Below are 20,699 nucleotides of genomic sequence, written 5' to 3'. Positions count from 1 at the left end.
ACACCAACTTTATACTTACGTTATTATCAACCAATCAACCAACTTACTGAAGATAAGTTACTAATTTAGCTGAATAAAGTAGATAACAGAACTAGCTAGACTAAAGATTTAGTTAAAGCATGATTGCAACCAAAATACATGATCATGGCAATGACGTAATGGAGGTAGAAGGATTTGTCATAATTATAAGTTTTTGGCACAGCAAATTGCAGCACCTTAGATGACTAGCACATTTAATTTTATTTTGCACTTGTCCAGAAAAAAGATCTCCTGCAGAGCTGCCATCTGGTTAATGGCAAAAGTGGCAGTCCACATGTCAATGTCACTAGTGCATCCTGAATTCTACTCTGACTACTGAGCCTCAGACTTGAGTTGTTATCTTTAACCCTGCAACCTGTGCAACTTATACCCAATGTTATTCATAACAGTATATATGATATCTACAGTTCAAGTTGAGTATATTGGATATTAACTTATAGTACCGTATATGACCGCGAATAAGCCGAATTTTGAGGACCAGAAAAAAGATTCTGTAAAAAGGGGTCGGCTTATCCACGGGATACACTTTCATGATAGTACTTTTCAGATCGTGATCTGTCAGAAACATCGCCTGAATGACGGTCCGATAGATTACAACTTAATTCAATTGGATTAACATACAATAGTGGTGTAAAGGGGGTTATAAAAGTTGGTATATTTTTACTGACTGACATTTTCATCATGAGTTTTAAACGAAAACGCCATGCTTACGATGCTGAATTCAAACAGCGAGTCTTCGCTCCAGCTGATATATTTTCTCACGGGTTCATAATTCTATATACACCGATTCACAAAATGGCGCTTGGTTGTTGATGGCAACATATAACGATCATTATGAGATTAAAAAAACCCACGAGAAACAGCTTCCCACATTATGAAAGTGGATGACTGGTTTGTTAAAATCTTTATTAGAAATAATAATGACTTTTTCAATATAATTACAAGGTTTTTCATCTTATATTTTTGAATATCTGCGAGTACCGGCACATGTCTTTCAGTCCGACTTCGCAGTGTTTTTTTTCTTTCAATTCCTTATCCCAGGCTTATCTGCGGGTCATATCATTTTCTTTCGTATTTCAATGGTCAAATTAACACCTCGGCTTATCTACGGGGTCGGCTTATCCGCGGTCATATACGGTACATAGTACATAGCCTCAGTGCACGGTTCCTTTAAATGAAAATGAACAAATTTAAACGTTCCATTTCAATAGTGAATTTCTTCAAGAGAAAAATAAATCGATAATGACTGTTTGTCTCATATGTAAACCTTGTAAACAGTTATTAGATTAACTCTGGCTCATTTCAAACTATGGTTTGAAGGAAATGAAGTCATATTTGCATAAACATTATCCTGTCAAAAATTGAAACGAATACACATCATGTTTTAAATTAACACAATAAATGAAAATGTCAGTGTTGCTATAAAAAAACATCCCTGAGTCACGGAAACCGTCCACAATTTTCTTCCTTATTACTGTGCAATTCTCTATAAATGTATTTACCAAAGAACGTACCAGGAAACAACATGACACCTGACAACTGAATTAACAAACAGCCTATCACAAGAGCAAAGTTAAACATGCCCTTGACAATCACAGCTGAATTAATCATCCACATATACTATATTTTCTTGTGTGTAGTGTGTGCACTTACGTATGATGCACATATCCCATTCTTGGGTACCGTATATCGCTGTGTATAAGGCGACCCCACGTATAAGACGACCCCCCTGTACACGCCTTAAAAATCAACCCAAAATCCTATACTCCGTGTATAAGGCGACCTGGATTGAAACACATCACAAGTCTGACTGATATAGAAAATTTAACGTGTGCTTTCCGACTGTAGTGTATTTCGCACACGGACATCACAAGTGCGCACACAAACCTTATATATGCAATACAAATATGTTTATCTTGCGTTGTTGTTGTTTTCTACAATGATAGGTCGCGTGTGTAACTCCAGCACACGTCGCCATTTTGTGTTTACACGGTACGACACCAAATTGGTGCCCGTAAAATAAAATGTATTTATGAAGTAATAACATATAAGAGACAATGGTGAGTAATTTAATCGCCAATTAACTATGTTGTAACTAACTAGGCTTATGTTTGCTTCACATTCAGCGTGTTTATTCCACAATCACTTGTACACACCATCTCCAACACTTGTTAATACAACTGTAAAAACAGCGGGAATTGATTTCAGCTTCACCGGTTATCACATGTTAGGTCACATGTGCAATATGCAAATGCTTACCGGTACTTCCGGCTCTCTACTCACGGATGTTGATTGTTTTACTGTGTCAGGTGGTTTGACAATCTGCATCGAGGCGAGGGTCATTTCAACTTTATTTGCAGAAATTATTAAACTTTATTCAAGGAAAAGAGATACAAATCATGTTTATGTATGGAAATAGTTATTGGAACAGTTATTTAGGACGAAATGCGAAGTTTTATTGTCAAATGCTAGGCTGGCTATCGGACGCCGGTTGACATCGCCAGTGGAAAAAAATGTGAGATCTTCGACTCCGTGTATAAGACGACCCCCCTTCTTAGCCCCCTCATTTTAGGTACGAAAAACTCGCCTTATACACAGCGATATACCCGTACATGTTTTGAGAAAAAATGCTATTGCGTATATTGTGCACAGTCTACAGGTGATTCAGTTATGACGAGTCACTGTTTGAGGCTTCCCACAGTCTTGCTATTACGATCCACAAAACAGTACGTTGGCATATATTGGTCAATTAACAAAGAATTTTTACATGTCAAAGTCTGACGATTATGTATACATTCTCTGACAACTAAGGTTCGTTTCAAGGCATCAGTGGTGGTAATCTGACCATGGTTGCTGTAAATATAGGTGAAAAAATTGTAAATGTATTTTTAATCTGGATACTTCTAATAACCTGACACGTTACATTTCCTGATGTATTGATGTTTCGATACCATGAGTGAACATGCCCCAATGTATTGCATGGATAAATAATTTTAGAGACTTTACTTCTTAGTTCACCTGACTGAAATTCAAGTGAGCTTATATGTCGTGGCCTTTTTGTGAGTCATTCGTCCTAAACATCTTCTACTCAGAAACCGCTTATCCAATGGTACTGAAAATCCTTATACTTATTCCAATAAATTATGATATCACAATTTGTCAGAGAGGTTCGAATCCAACTTTCTATATGGCCACCTTGTCAGTCACATTGAAAGCCTATTTTAGACCATTATTCGGTCATTTTTGTTGAAAATAAAATGAAATAAAATTCGGCATGTGCAATAGTAGTGGAGCTCAACAGACATGTTCCATTTTTTGCAATATTATAAATTTTGACCTTGATTTGACATTTTCACTTTGACCTTACTGCAAGCTGAAACTATTCCTGGACATTGCTGTCTGTTTTGATCAAAATGTAATGAAATTTAGTTTATGTGTAATTATAGTTGTTGGGCTGAACACATCCTCCATATTTATCAATACCGTATTCGACCCATTAAGCGCCCAGGGCGCTTAAAAAAAGACAGAAGGGGTGGGCGCTTATTGGGGACAATTCAGAGTCAAATTGGCATAAATTCATCAGTAAGCCTTACTGTATTTTCTTGAGAATAGTGCGCACTTTTTTTCCAAAAAACACAGCTGTGTAGAAGGGGGTGCGCATTATACATGAATTAATGAGTTTTGATGTTTTTTCCCCCATGGAAAGACATTACTGTGAGCACGTTACACCAGAAATACAATGTCAACAAATCCATACTGAAGTTCGCAAATTATTCATGTAATTACACTGTCTGGCAATAAAAAATGTTCTTTGTATATCTGAAGTTTTGTTTGTAACTTATTTCATTAATTTTATTCAAAATTCCTTTTAATATTGTTTTAATTGATTTTGGCGAAATCGTGTGTGAAGCGATCAGAAGATCGCACAACTCACCGTTATTAACAGCAACCACGGTCAGATTACCGCTATTGACGCCCTGAAACGAACTTAACTTGACAGAGAATGGATACATATATCATAAATGCCATACTTTTATTCATTAAAAGTCATATTTATTTCTGTTGGACGATTCTCTGTCAACACGTAATTCTCGCGATCACGTGCACGCGAGCCTTGACGGTGACTGGTCAGACTGGTTCCATGTAAAAAATAATACCCGGCAATAGCGATCAGCTTCTTCGCTTAGAGTTATTATTATTTTAAAAATGTTTAGTAAAAGCTCCATCTAAATTAACAAGATATTGGAATGTATTATTCCTGATAAAAAATATAGTTTCAGATACAACTTTTGCCGATCCTTGCATTTAAAATCCTGTAAAGTTATATCATTGGGTGTGTCTTGACCGAATCACCGGTATATTCCAAGAAAACGTGTGTACAGCTGATCGCTGTGTCCGGCTTAGTTTACGAGAAAATGCACAAGGTAATCTTAATCCCTGGATATAAAACGATGCCTAGCTGAACAAAAAATACAATTTAAACGGTAAATCAACAAATATTTCTGGGTAAATTTACAGTACACAGTGGGGCGGCAGCCCTTTGATTGGTCCAATAAATAATGACGTCACACATGTCACACACAGGATTTCGCCAGCTACAAAAATACAGTTGAGGGACTTGGTACACACACTTCAACAGAATTGTCAAGCTATCATGGCTGATTACGAGGATGTTTATCCAGATGTTGCTGTTTTGGCAGCTGTAGCCATGATGATACCTGTCAGCAGTGTATCACCCGAACGCGGCTTCAGTCTACAAAACGGCATACATACAGCAGTTCATTACCGACTTTGCCAGTGTAGATTGAACAATCTTATGATCTTGAACATGAATTCTGGTGGCATTTGATTGACTAACCAAGCAATTTTCTTGTTGAGTCTGTTTCCACTAAGTTAAATTAAATTAGGCCCTCACCACTAGCAGACTACTGTTTCCTGAGTGGCTGATAATTGAGTGGGCAGAGTTTCTGTTGCATTATTGGGCTGATTGAAGTCACTGATTTCGTCTCTTTGTCAACAGCTTTTTATGTTTATGATTAAAAAAACAGCCTGTGAAGTAATGATTGTGGACTTGTTTATTTTGAAGAATTGACTTCAAAAGTATTTGATTATTTGGAGGATTAAACATAAAAACCAGCGTGCACACCGTGTAAATCTTCAGTATATCACTTTGACTAACTGTCTGGTTTTATTTCAATCAGGAGTCAAATTAACATTGTGCTAATGTAGCTGTATTATTCTAATGGTTTATCATAACCTTGTTACTTTACCTGGATTTTATATTGTGCGCTGAATATCTTACTTCTGTCATTAAGGAATTTGGTTTGATTTTGTTTACCGCATTAAATGTGTTGATCACCGTTGCCTTGAACAGGAAGAACTACAAGCTCAGACAAGGTACATGACCAAGGGTGTTGAGTAGTCTACAATACCAATGTACTATATTTTGCTTCAGTCTCTGACAGTCTCTGGACCGGAAATATTAATAATGCGACTATTACCTAAATTTAAGTTCTTTCACGTGTGGACTGGACCGGAAAACATAATGTGCATTTGAGAGACAGTTTCAAAACTGCACTAAAAAGAATATATCATACATTTCAGTTTCACACAAAATCTTGCTTAAGCAGACTTTTCTTCCCACCAGGTTTTTTTCTCTCAAGAAGCTCTTACATAAAGAAATAAGGCATGCACAAATGGAACATGGTCAGTTAATTCTGAAGTGCTGTGACAGATCACTTAATTAGTTTAGCATGTTAAATCCATATGTTTATCTGTTGGCTTGAATGCCTACCCTGCAATCAGCAGTATTCTGCTATTCTGTAAATCTGTATGTGATCGAGTGACTGATATCATGAGCAGAGTCCCACGTTGTCAGGGTACGACTGCACGCATTCAACAAAGTCACTGTGTCTGACCCACCGATCCAGTCTAGTTGCCATGTATGACCAGCAAGAGTCCTGAGGTCATATTCTAACACGTGTTCCCGATGTAGTAGCTAAATGTATAACAATATTAACATGGGTGCGATTATGCTAAGGTAGGGCCTCAACAGATGAAAGAAATCTATCAGGTTCTCAAGTAGTTCATGAAAAATTCTGACATTTCGTAATGTTTTGTACATAAACTGTATGATAGTAGTGTCATGATCATCGCCTCATTCATTGACATATTCCTCTTTCACTGCAGATATTCTCGAAGATATTATATTGGATTAGCAATTTGTCTTCAAATGAATTGATAACACATGTGGCCTTAGCCCCTGTAGCTTAGATTCAAAGCATCGCCAGCAAGCATGATGTTAAAATTAATATATCAGTTGTACCCAGTAAGTGTATGTTGTTTATACTGTGGTGTCGGTCTTTCTTCTGGGTAAAGCATTTCGGTATTATTGTACATGTACACACGTTTTCGATCTTCATTTCAAGCGAGAAACCAAGGAACATGACTCTTTGTTAGAATCAGTTTTCTGTCTAATCTTGACTTCTGTCTAAACCGGAGTTACATCCCGGTCCCAGGCAAGTTCGGTTTAGACAGATTCCACTGTATCCCATCTTTTAAAATAAGTGTTATATTGGACAAAGGTTGTCATGATTTGGATACCATGATAAAAGCATCAAATTCTGGTTCCAACATTGTTTTTTTATACTGTGAAACTTTATTGAAATATATACCAATTAATATAGAAATGTTGTCTTTCTCTGAAGTTTTGAAAGACACACCATGATGTCAAACAAAAGGTTTGAATTACATTTGATGATAAAACTCATACTAAGGTAGTAATTGGGTAACATGAGTCAAATTACATTTAAACAATCAGGTGAACGTGAGTATCTAAGAACAATGTCATCAAGAGCCATCCATTTCATTATTCCTCATCTTTCTATGTAGTATGATATCACCATCTCTTATGATTTGTGATGATAGCTAATGTACATGATTTCAATATCGATATTTGTGTTGGAACAGTTTCATTACTCATGAACAAAACAATACAAAAACATATTCTTGTGATCTTAAGCAAATTTTCACAATGTTTAAGAGTTACAATGGCCTTGTTCTAAGCATAGTAGAGTTGTGTCCCTTTATGTTTGAGCACTTAAATACCAATCTGTCTTTGATGTCATAGAAGAAAAACAATTTTTGTCATTACAACAAGTTATTTTCGCATTGAATGTGTTACGTTATACATAAGCATACAAATCCATTTGATACATCAGTATGTCGTTTCGAAAATAGGCAGTATTTTTTCTCGCAATACCACATGTGCAGTTCCAATATCAGATATGAAAAGCATAGTAGGTGAGGATATAGAAATACTGTTGGACTATTTTGTAAAAGAAACAAATAAAAAAGTTAAATGTAACTCTGAGACACTTTATGTCTGAAGGATTTGTGTCTCACTCCACACCAAGTTCCACGATGTGCATGTGTCAGTGACCAAACATTGATCTGGATGGCCATGGATTGGGATGTCTATGAATGGAAGTAATCAATGCAATGATGTTGCTGATAGAGGATCACCCTGATCATAGGTATTCAGGGATCTGGCAATGATAAGTCAGATATGTTTTATATGTATCTTTATCACCACTGATAAAATAAAATTGTCTCTCTTCAAGTCACAGTACCGTACATTGCTACAATAGGTCAAGACTATTTTGAGACTTTAATAAAAAAAGTTTAAAAACATCAAAAAATATTTTTACAAAAATACACATGAATTAGTTCTTTTAATTTTGATAAATTACACAATGTAGTACTGTTGTCACTCAGGCCCATGTATTAATTCAATCTAAATCAGACGTTTTGGAAGAAAGCGGCAAACAAATATATATTTTTTCAGAATACCAAGGATGTTTTGTGTTGCACCGATGACATCACAATACATGTAGGTTAATATATCGATACTCAGGTGTTCATGATCACATCACCAGAGGTTATTACAGGAAATAGCTAATCACTGCTTGAATTGAATATATTTTCTGTTAACATTCTCTCACATCACAAACACTTAGCTGAAGATTACAGAGACATATAAATCAACCATTATGTGTTTCTGTTACACTAAAAACTTCATATTTTCTCTTGGTGAAATCCATGCGAGTGCTATGGAATCAATGCTTTACAGTACATGCCTAAGGTAGAATAGGTAACATTCTGTATCTCAATTTTTCAACATTGACAAACATGATGCCATTTGTTTGTGTAATCATACACTGTAAGCCTTTCAAAAATCTTATTGATGATCACAGAATGGGCTCAGTCCTATCAGTATCATACCAGTGTGACCTCATATTTTCTGTCTGTAAAGGTATTTTTTAAGACATTCATTAATCTTGCACATCTTCTTGCACGCTTTATTCCATAATGGCCACTCTGCTTGTCGTAAGAGGAGGCTAACGGGATAGGGTGGTCAGGCTCGCTGACTTGGTTGAAGCATGTCATTGATCCCAATTCCGGTGAACGATGCTGATGATATCAATCACTGGATTTTCTGGTCCAGACTCGATTATTTAGAGACCGCCGTCATATAGCTGGAATATTGATCAGTGCGGCGTAAAACAACAAACAAAACAAAATCATTCCATAATCACCAAGTATACATCCTCACAAAACAACATCTATACATACCTTGACAACATCACTTTCGATGACTCTGTTATGAAAACTTTAAACACGAGAGTGACCAATGTCTCTCCTGCATCAATGATGTAGGTACAGAACAGCTTGTTGCCGTAATTGCCAGGGTAGTTAGGGGAGGAGATGGAGCCAGAAGAGCCTGTGTAGCGCCCACCGCATCCTGAAGTAGATACAATAAGGCTTGTTAACATGGCTTGTTTATAATGTATCTCTCACCAAGAAATTAGAGAAATCAAAGGATTTATAACAAAATTGGTGTAGTGTGTGAATGAGTAAAAGCTCAAACAGTTGTTTCAGAAGATAACATAATTACTTTTAATGTGGAATGATATTTCTCTGCCAATTCCAGCATGATTAATGCTCTCAATGCTACTGTCAAACCCATTCGACAGGCGCATAGTCGAAGGACACCCCAAAATGAAACTTGCTATAACAGTTTAATGAGTTGGCTTTGCGTATATTTTAAGTTACGTATGCATGCATAAATGCTCAGCTTGCTCATTATCAAAACTTTCAGTAGTTTATTTACATAAAAATAAAACATCACGAGTTAAGAAAGTATCGACCACATTTATCGGCACACAATTACCAGAAACGGCCATTGTTGACTTGTGGCACTTCACGTTGAGCAGCATGCAGTCCGATATTTTCTTAATAATTTTATAATTTTTCATATTTGATCATCAAACAATAGTTATCATTTTTAATAATAAAAACAATACTACCTGTATTACATCATAGCCATAAATCCTGTATTTTGGCTGCAGACACGCTATTTCTTAATCTTCAGATTTTCAACAGAAATCCTCTTCACTCTCAACTATTGTCTGGAAGGTAATTTAAGGTACCAATGTTTACTGCAATATCTGAAAAACTATTTGACCTACTCCAGTCAAAGTTGGTATGAGATTATTAAACAGTCACATATAACTGGACATTACATTTAAAGACAATCGGTGCATGAATAAAAAATCTGTTTCTTTAGCTATCACTATATTTCATCAACAACCAGACCTGTTCGTCACGGGTGAAACGAGCATTCATTGTAACAGCCATCTGCATAATGCTGTTGAACCAATCAACTCAACTCGAAAGGGTGCACAGGAATCACGCACGCACGAATACTGTGTTGGCTTTGGGCGTCTCAACGTGCGTGATTCCTGTGCACCCTTTTGAGTTGAGTTGATTGGTTCAACTGTGTCATATGGCCCTGTGACGCAGGGGTAGAATTATGCAGATGGCTGTTTCAATGAATGCTCGTTCCACCGTGATGAACAGGTTTGGTTGTTGATGAAATATAGTGATAGCTAAAGAGACCGATTTTTTATTCATGCACCGATTGTCTTTAAATGTAATATCCAGTTATGTATGACTGTTTAATAATCTCATACCAACTTTGACTGGAGTAGGTCCGATAGTTTTTCAGATATTGTAGTAAACGTTGGTACCTCAAATTACCTTCCAGACTGTACACACAACTAGTTTTTCCCCTAATAGCACATGTAGCTCTTCAGCTCTTCTGTGCAAAAAGGCAGGAAAAACGGCACTTATTTCCAAAGAATGGGGGAGGTGGGTGGGAGTATTTACTGATGTAATAAAGGTAGTATTCTTAGAATTATTAACAATGATAACTATTGTTTGATAATTCCTGCGAATCCTTTACCTCTATTACATCATAGCCAGAATATACCAGAGGGATAAGGCGGAATCTGCCTCTAGTAACTCCCTGTGTAGTTGACAGCAATCCAATATGAGTTCTTGTATATTTCCAGATTCAAACCCTTTCAAGAGGTAATTACTCTAGAATCTCTTTTAGAGGACTTGAAATAGGGTATTATGATTATATCAGTCAACAGGTGATACCTTCACTTGAAGTACCTTATTATTTGCTGATAATCATGAAATGATGTCTTTAGTTCTATTCTAACTCATCATTTGTCACAGATTATAAGAATGACATAACTTCTGGTTATGACGTCACTACTGGTTCTAAAAGAGGTAAATTCCTCTTTTATGACTGGTTTTGATGTCATTTCTAGAACCTCTGACGTCATTTATGACGTCCCTTCCGGTCTTTATTCCTTCTGATTGTGATGTCACTTCTGGTAGATCTGTTTATCAGCTGTTCTAATACAGCAACCGTAACTTTAGTGATATCTTTATCCAAGTGGGTTTTGCATGAGAGGAATAGCTGTCAGAGACGTCGGCAATGTGGATCAGTGGCTGTCAGATAGAACTTGAGATTGTATAGGACAAAGGAGGCGATCAGGATGATCCACTGTAGGTGCCAAGGCAGGAATAGTATAATGTCCATGACCCAATGGACCAGTAGCCGTGGACTGATTTTGGGCTATAAAATCAGGAACAGACCGCAAGGTGATGGAGGTCCAGTTGGGAGCGTGAGTGAGACTGGAATAGTTGAGAGCTTGGAGTTCAGAAACTCTGGCTGCAGTAGCCATGGCTAGTAAAAATGCTGCTTTACGAGATTTTTGGAAAAGAGTAGTGTTTCCAAGAGGTTTGTATGGAGCAGCTAGTAGAGCAGACAGGACAACTGATATATTCCAATTTTGGAAGATCCAGGGAATGCGAATATCCTCTAGGCTGAATGCTCGCATGAGTCTGTTAAGCACCGGATGTGTTCCTGTCATTAATCCATCGAGCTGGAGAACGGAATGGAGGGCGGATCTATATCATTCAATGGTTCCATGTCGGAAGTTATTATCCTGTCATAGGTGTAGAAGAAAATTCGCAACCATTGGAATGTCCACTCTGACATTAGTTAGACCACACCTGTGTCTCCACTGGACAAATTTGTTCCATCTGTTGTCATAAAGTTGGGTAGATGACGATCTCCATGATCTTGCGACAGCAGTAGAGGCAGCTTGAGAGAACCTGGAGGCCTGCATTCCCTGCAAGATACTTTCAAGGTGACGAGATGGAGGCTTGGAAGATTGGAGTAAAATAGGTTCCACTTGGGCTGACGCAGGAGATCTTTGCGAAGTGGAAGAGTGAGTGGCTTGTCCATCAGGAACGGTAGTAGTCCTGCTTGGCCAAGTTGGAGCGATGAGGCTGACTGTGCAATTGGTCACTTCCAACTTATGTATGACCTTGTCAAGGAGAGATCTAGGAGAGACCATGGAGGGAACGCGTAGGTGAACAGTCCTGTCCAATCCATGGATAGTGCATCTATCTGGGGATCCGAGCTTACATAAACCAGAAGTTGATGGTTGAGACAGGTCACGAAGAGGTCCAGATGTGGGGTGTCCCAAATGGAGGTTATCCAGGTAAATACGTCTGGGTGAAAAGCCTACGCCGTGGGTACAATCCTCCCTCTCAGGGATAGGCTGTCCGCTAGTATGTTCAGTTTGCCTGGAATATGTCTCGATCCATCCGGCAGATGAATGAGTCAGCCAATGCAAATAGCTGAGTAGTCAGCGAACTGGACTTGGTTCAGCCTTGCTTCTGAATGTAGGCCACCACCATCTTGTTGTCTGTGGCAATCAGTACGGATAATTTGATGAGGCGATCTTTCCAAGTCTGGAGAGCATCATAGATTGCTATCATCTCTCTGCAGTTTATGTGATGAGCTGTTTCAGTCTCGGTCCATAAACCCTGAACTTCGAGGTGGTCCATGTGAGCTCCCCAACCTGAATCCGACGCATCTGTGAACAGGTGGTGTTCAGGAGCAGGTAGGGTGAGAGGAATCCCCGTCATTACATGATCTTATTGAGTCCACCAGATTAGATCTTGGCGCAGGTAGAGAGGTATAAGTACCCGTGGATCCTGTTTATGATTATCCCTATGCTTGGATCTATCATCAGAGGAAGAAATGTGTACCCACCTTCTGAAGCTGTAGGTGATGATCACTCCACGCAAAATCCCTTTAAGATTTGGCTGAATATCGCATTGGTAAAAGTTTTCTGTGATTCTCACTGACAACTTGAAACCACTTGTTCTGAGGAAACTGAAGTCCATGAGGCAAGACTTGTGGCTAGAGCTCTTATTTCATAGGCAGAACACAATCCTGAGAGAGGCCTGGCGATACCATGAGGCTATGGGGCCTTAAAGGGGCACTGATCTAACGCAATTCCCGGGACTGGTTGTTGCCTTTGTTATTGTTTTTTTCCCCGTGAGTACCCGGATGATACGCAACGCAACTAAGCGTGACCAGAGACTGGGCTACCGTCTGCAAGGACAGCTAAATAAACTGGAGGCTGGAGGCAATATTGGTTTTACGCATTTTTGCATAAACACTGATTGGTTGACTGTGATCTATAAATATTTCGACAAAGGGCGCATGTTAATTAATTTCTTCAGCCTAAACAAACAGACAAAAAGAACAACGGAGCTCATCGGATGTCGTCATTTGGAAATACCCCAGATGGTTATACTTTAATACTTAAAAAAGTATCCATGCAGTCAAAGCATTTTTGGATTTCGGATTGCGTCGATAATACGATTACTACTCCCTTGTTGTCATCCACATTTTCTCGTATAACCCTACACTTGTGTATTTGTCGTCTTTCACTTGATGCTCAGTTAATGAATTTATTACAGGTACAATTAGTGGTAGCACCACTTAGATTTCCTGACAAAGGTTCCCGTTTGGCATTTATTGTGTCTGGGGTAATTATTCAATCTAAATCCAGGTTTAAAGTGAGGTGAAAAGTGTGTTATGTAATATGCACGTGGCAGCCCAGCAAGAGATGAATGATCAGTTGATTTACTTTTTCTTGTAAATCAACGGATCGTTCGTAGTCATCAAAGGATTAACAGAAAATACGTTGATTGATTAATCACTGTTATCTTGCACAGTGGATATGTCAAAAGTGAGTGTTTACATGTCTAGGTTTACTAAAACAAAGGGAATACACTCATATCATGGCGTGAAGTGCCGATGTAAAAACAACATCCTTTGTTCAAAGGGTTAACTGATAATACGTTGATTGATCATTGTTATCAATCACTCAATGGATTTTTTAGGAACCGTGGACGTTATGAAAATAGTTGTCACGTGGGCTTTCTCAGCCGACCATTGAGACTTGACACCTATGTGAAACACCTGAAACAATCTAAGTGATCAGTTGAGAAACGAACACGGGTTATAATATCCCGAAACGATATATATCTTTTAAAATATTTGATCGTTACAGAGACACGTGACATCGAATAAGTTTCTTTGTACAGCTGCAGACGAGTGGGATATTGTTCCTTTGTGTGGATATTCACGGATACATTCCTCGAACAAGGAAGCTGCTAAAATTTATACACATAAATTTGGTAGGTTGTAATTATGGTATTTGCATTTTGTTTTCCTTCATTTGAACCGATTCGTTCTTGCTTCTCTACATCCTGGCTGGGAAATTCTTCAATGCGCAATAAAGGTTGTTTTCACAGGTCTTTTCCTTTGTAAGCGTGTATATATTACCGTCAATTTGTAAAATGTGATTCTCTCAGGCAATTTATAAAATGTGTAAATATTTCAGTCATTTTGACTTAAAAATCTGTCCAGATTGATTAACTCTTTCAACATCGTAGGCCGGTTATCCGGCCAAGAAGCATCGAGTCCCCAGACACCGCAGGCCGGTTATCCCGCCAAGCCGTAGTCACGTCAAAATAGTATATATTTTTGTGGACCTACCTGTAATGTCATTCATTTATTAAATCTATCACATTTCACAATGTCTGAAATACATATTCCATTTCAATTTAACATTTTTTATCGTTAAATTAAAAAATTATTCACTATTTCTCGCGATGTTATTGGAAATAAAATTCTCGGACACACATTTCGACAACGGGTCCACATCGAACACGTCAAAGAGGAAAATAAAGACGTGTTAAACAAATCTTTAAATATATTATACAAAGTAATAAATAAAATCAACAAAAATATATCTAAAAGTAATCAAACTTACATCTCAGTTATTATTTCCATCGTTTCGTGCGATCGCGTGTAATGTAAGTCAAATGACATCTCGGCTTTCGTCGCCTTGAATTCTCGGCTCGGACACGATGTTTAATGCAAAAATATATGCATGAAAAATCTTTGTCACAGCTCGTAACCTAGCACGATACATTCACGAAGTTCCATATTTTTAATATATATCGTGATTTCCTGCTCAAAACGTTCAGAATAACACGATTTAACAAAATTCTTTCGCAAACTTCTGTAATTTATCGAACACGAGCTTGGTATCACAGCTGTAATTTGATTGGCTGCCTTAGGTCACGTGCTCAAAATTGACCAATCACGAAACTTGTAGCAGATTTCAGCAAGAAAGCGTCATTAGAAACCAATTTTAATCCAATGAAATCTCTTCTTATAACTACGAATAAAAACCAGTCGATGCTACGTGTGTGTAGATGAAGGAATAAGCTTTCCAGCGATGTGTCATATGCCATTCTTCGACAAACGTGTTATTCATACGAAACCTCGAAAACGGGGGTATTTCTTCATTTTACTGAGCGCACAGTCGCTGTTATCGGGAAATAGGTGATGACAGAAACTGTTTATAATTCTTTTTAAAATGATTTTCCAATTACGTAAACAATTAAAATAAAACAGAAAAAGGTACGTGGATATTATGAAATCATATATTTGCCGAAAATCGTCAAGTTTTGGCTTCCTTGGTCCTTAATCTGGATGTTAACAGCGTGTTAGCGTACATTTTTTATTTACAACGAATTTAATTAAGTTGTAAATACATTATTTTAAATAATGTGAAAAACATTAACTTTCATATTTATAAACCATAGGATCAGACCTTTCAAATGGTGTATAACATGTAGTAGCAAATATATTTTACAAGCAGGTATTTTCTTTGATAAATGTTGGCTTCATCTATCACACAAGAGTCACTGGGAACTCGGTGTCCCAGCAGTAAACACTTCTGGTTGACTGGTGTTGAAAGAGTTAAGACGATCAAAAGGGCCTACAAACATTACAGATTATTATGTAGGATTTAAAGCCAAACATCATAGAAATGTACTTTTCATCGTAACATTTTCAGTCTCTTGGTGATGACATTAAACATCAAAATGTTTGGAATTTGTTATCATAATAATACAGATGGAAATGTTTTTCAGTAACTTTGTAAAATAACTGAATATTTAGACGTTTAATAAATTTGTTACACATTTTGACAGTAAAAAAATATACACACAATAAAAAAGCAATGCTCAGGTGAAATATTTACTTTGTGTTGCAAGTCGAAATAGTGTAAACAAAAATCGCAAAATTACCAAGCAAGTGACTTATCCAAACTTCGTCACCATTACCGATGCTACCCACAAAGATACCTACATTTCCTTATCATCCCGAAAGTTGTATTTCATCTTGTTGATCAATGTGACCATACGCCCTTATTACTACCCATAAAAGTGACTAATGCGCTTACGAATGGCGCAGCAGAGGTCGCGAACTAGTCTAGATTTCTGCTATACATCCGGGTACTCACTGGGAAAAAACAATAACAAAGGCAACAACCAGTCCCGGGGAATTGCGTTAGATCAGTGCCCCTTTAAGCCATCCAGCTACGGTGGCCTTAGTAACGTCAGCGATGGGGAACTGTAGCTGCTAAAAGAACTCGAGAGCTCTTATGGGGCACAGAAGACTGTCAGGATGATCCACCGTAGGTCATAGTGCAGGAATGGTGTAATGTCTGTGACCCAAGGGGCCAAGAGCAGCAGCTTGGTTCTTAGCTACGAAATCCAGGAGAGAACGTAAGGTGACAAAAGACCAATTGGGGGTACGAGTGAGGCTTGAGTAATCCAGTACGTGTAGCTCAGAGAACCTAGCAACAGTTGCCATGGCTAATAGGAAGGCAACTTTCATTTACTTTTGGAGTAATAACCGATAAACAGATAACCTCTGTTAGCAAACTCGACCAGAAATCCGCTATTTCCGAACACATCCTGAAGAACGTAAACCATAACATCATGTGGGAAGCCACCAAAGTCCTGTCTACCAACAACAACAACTGGCCACAAAGGAAACTACAAGAAGCCATTGACATCAGGAGACACCAGTCAGCCATGAACCGTGACCAGGGAACCTATCTGCCTAGTGCTTGGGACTTATTGCTTTGATCTTTGTCAGGGCTAATTGCCTAGCTGGCTTCAATTTGCCCCTTGCTGTGACCATTCTTACACCTATCAATGCTAATTTACCCCCATTTGCCCAGTGTCCATTACCGATTACTTAGCTATGATAACTTAAGTGTTGGCTTCCATTGTCTATTGCTAATCACCTATCAGCGCCAATCATCTGTTGGTGTCCTTTGTTAGCTTGTAACTTTTGTTATTTCCATCTTTTGTTATCTTATTAATTTTGTTGTCCTTACATGTACATATATATGCTCTCTGCCTCATGGCATTCATTCACCAGATGAAGGAGTAAGCATATACTCCGAAACGTTGTGTTCCTCATAATAAAGAAGTTGACAGCCATATATTCACTTCCTCATAAGGATTGTAACAGCAACATTTTCTAATCACGATTGTCATCGCCACTGGATAAACTTATCCCATCTATTGTCATAAAGGAGAGATGAAGACAATCTCATGATTTAGCAACAGCTGTAGAGGAAGATTGGGAGAATCCAGAGGCCTGCATTCTTTTCTTGACAGCTTCCAGGTGGTGAGATTTTGGTTGGGAAGATATTCCTGTAAACATGGTCCAATCTAGGTTGAAAAAGAAGATCTCTGCGGAATGGTATGAGAAAATTCTCGTTCACAATTTGAGGTCGATAGTTCTCATTTCCAGGGTATTCTTCTTTGGTACCAAGAATACAGGAGAATAAAAGGCCTTGATGATGTCCTTGTAGTGGATACTGCCTCTGGCTCTTTTCTCCAATAATGTGTTGATGGCAGTCGAGACATGAGAAGAGGTTGGGTCTGGAAGTGTAGTTTGTAGCCATAGGTCAACATCAGTCCCCACAGGCAAAGTGACCTACATCCCCGTAGGTTGAAATTGTATATACCGTATTCGACCCATTAAGCGCCCCTCCCCCAATAAGCACCCCCTTCCCGGTTCCGAAAATGTATATGGTAATTGTTTTGTTTTAAATGAAAATTGTCCGGGAACCTCGGTTCCCGGATATTTGAAGTCCCTATAAGTGGGGCATGAATGTATTCTGTTTATTTTAGATATTTGTGACTTTGAATATTATGCGCAGAAAAAAATTACACCGTACCCCTTCAGCGAAGTCCGGCAAACTAACGGGTGATGAGAAACTTTGTCAATACAAATTCGAAATTTGAGATAAAAAAATCACCAGACATGTTGATTTACCGTTTAAATTGTATTTTTTGTTCAGCTAGGCATTGTTTTATATCCAGGGATTAAGATTACCTTGTGCATTATCTCGTAAACTAAGCCGGACACAGCAATCAGCTGTACACACGTTTTCTTGGAATCTACCGGTGATTCGGTCAAGACACACCCAATGATATAACTTTACAGGATTTTAAATGCAAGGATCGGCAAAAGTTGTATCTGAAACTATTTTTTTTATCAGGAATAATATATTCCAATATCTTGTTAATTTCGATGCAGCTTTTACTAAACACATTTAAAATAATAATAACCCTAAGCGAAGAAGCTTAGTCTGACCAGTCTGACCAGTCACCGTCAAGGCTCGTGTGCACGTGATCGCGAGAATTACGTGTTGACATAGAATCGTCCAACAAAAATAAATATGACTTTTAATGAATCAATGTATGGCATTTATGATATATGTATCCATTCTCTGTCAACTTAAGTTTGTTTCAAGGCGTCAATAGCGGTAATCTGACCGTGGTTGCTGTTAATAACGGCGAGTTGTGCGATCTTCTGATCGCTTCACACACGATTTCGCCGAAATTAATTAAACAATATTAAAAGGAATTTTGAATAAAATTAATGAAATAAGTTACAAACAAAAGTACAGATATACAAAGAACACTTTTTATAGCCGGACAGTGTAATTACATAAAAAATATGCGAACTTCAGTATGGATTTGTTGACATGGTATTTCCGGTGTTACGTGCTCACAGTAATGTCTTTCCATGGGGGAAAAAACATCAAAACTCATTCATGTGTGTATAATGCGCACCCCCTTCTACACAGCTGTGTTTTTTTGGAAAAAAAGTGCGCACTATTCTCAAGAAAATACGGTAAGGCTTACTGATGAATTTATGCCAATTTGACTCTGAATTGGTCCCAATAAGCGCCCACCCCTTCTGTCTTTTTTTAAGCGCCCTGGGCGCTTAATGGGTCGAATACGGTATTAGATCTATGTATCTATCAAGTGTTGTACGCTATAAAACATGTCGTAGATCTATCCCTTCCCCAAATTCAGGTGAACAAACAGGTATAACAAACTTGGTCGGTAAAAATATGGAATTTGAGATAAAACGTCGCTAGACATTATGATTTACCATCTAAATTGTATTTCCTGCTCTCCAAGGCATGGTTTTATACGCAGAGGTTAAGATTACCATGTGTATTTTTCGTAAACTAAGCCTCTCTTAGAAACTAAGTTGTCTCTTTAATGGTAGCTTGGAAATCTGCAGAGCCTGTGCCGTCGGTTTGCTTATTTGTTGTTTAAGGCCTCACTCAGCAATATTCCAGCTATATGACGGCATTCTGTAAATAATCGAGTCAGGAATCCAGTGATTGATACTATGAGCATCGATCCACGCAATTGGGATACCATGACATGTATCAACAATGGCAGCGAGTCTGACCACCCGATCCCGTTAGTCGCATCTTAAAACTAGCCTCGTCCCCTTTTACATCAGGAACTACCCCCGATCTTAACGGGTTCTGTGTGGTCTGTACAGGAGCCGGACTGTGGTAAGGCTGATTCCTTCACAATGGGTTGAGAGGCATGATGTAACCATGAGGTTTTTTTCTGTAGGCTTAGACGGAAGGTTGGTAGAGCTGTGTGGGGACCTGAATGGTCTTGCCACCTGTGGGGGGTAGAGCAGAAATGGACGGTCGGTTGGTTAGTGAAGATATGCATCTGTAAGATCTAGGCTGAAAAGCCAGTCTCCCTTCTTCAAAGTCAGCCGCAACTTCTGCATCTGGAATTTTGGAGGCAGCACCAGATATCTCTTGTCAAGGGTCTTTAGATCTATGATCACCCTCATCTCGGTTGTGTTCTTCTTCGGGACTAAAAAGACTAGGCAGTAAAAACCCTTGGTGTTGTTGGACTCTTTTAATTCCCGAATGGCTCGCTTCTTTAGTAGCTTCCTGGCGGCCAATTCTGCAGCTGCTAATTTCGCATCGGTCAGGTGAAATCTTCAACCCACGGTGGATGTTCAGACTCAGACAAGTGTGGCTTGTAGCTGTGAGCCACATTGTATAGAATCCAGTTGTCAGGTGTAACCTGCTTCCAATTTTCGGCGTATGACAGAAGGCGCCCACCATTCCACTGGGCCCGGAGTCGGTGTTATGTTGAAATATGGTAGGCGTAAATCAGAATCCATAGACATAACCAAGTGGAAAGGGTCTATAACGTCGGAGGGGGGGTTGTAAGGAAGTCAGAATTTTCTTTCCCCTCTGCCGCTTGATCTTCCTCGGCGATTATATCCCCGTTTCTTGAAGCATGGGTGGGGAAAAGAGTCCTGCCAAGATTGTGGCTTGTCGTACCTCCGCCTCACCTGAAACAAATCCTTCTTGGAGGGAACAAACTTCTTCTCAGGAGGCTGTTTGGGCGCAGAAGATTTATGGTCCCATTTATTCTTGTGAGAATGTGATGACTCATGAGCTCTTGCTGCAAGGTCTATGGTTGAAGTCTGGAAATGCTTGGCTGTATCTTGTTACACCTCATCTATCACATTTCTGAGTTTCCCATTGAAAGTTGTGGTTGCTGATATTGGTTGCGACGTCATCTACTTCTTGGTCTGGCTAGATACAGCCCTTGACCTAATCTGGGATAGGAGCTGTTGTCGCTGTAGTCTCAGTAACTGTGAGGAAGTCCAGACTTGGGATGATAGTACCGTATATGACCGCGGATAAGCCGACCCC

The 20,699-nt window shown here is 38.6% G+C and overlaps 1 protein-coding gene across 1 annotated transcript in view; it reads right to left on the bottom strand.

Annotated features, from left to right (window-relative positions):
- The window catches only part of LOC124120816 (deleted in malignant brain tumors 1 protein-like), a 66,950-nt gene that overhangs the window by 12,343 nt on the left and 33,908 nt on the right, over positions 1-20,699 (bottom strand). Inside the window, exon 4 of the mRNA XM_048398642.1 lies at positions 8,674-8,842. Coding sequence (XP_048254599.1) covers positions 8,674-8,842 — 169 coding nt within the window. The remainder of the gene's footprint in view (positions 1-8,673; positions 8,843-20,699) is intronic.

Source organism: Haliotis rufescens, unplaced genomic scaffold (genome assembly GCF_023055435.1).
Source record: "Haliotis rufescens isolate VD_foot unplaced genomic scaffold, xgHalRufe1.0.p SCAF_18, whole genome shotgun sequence".
Classification (NCBI taxonomy): domain Eukaryota; kingdom Metazoa; phylum Mollusca; class Gastropoda; order Lepetellida; family Haliotidae; genus Haliotis; species Haliotis rufescens.
This window is presented reverse-complemented; position numbering and strand designations above follow the sequence as displayed.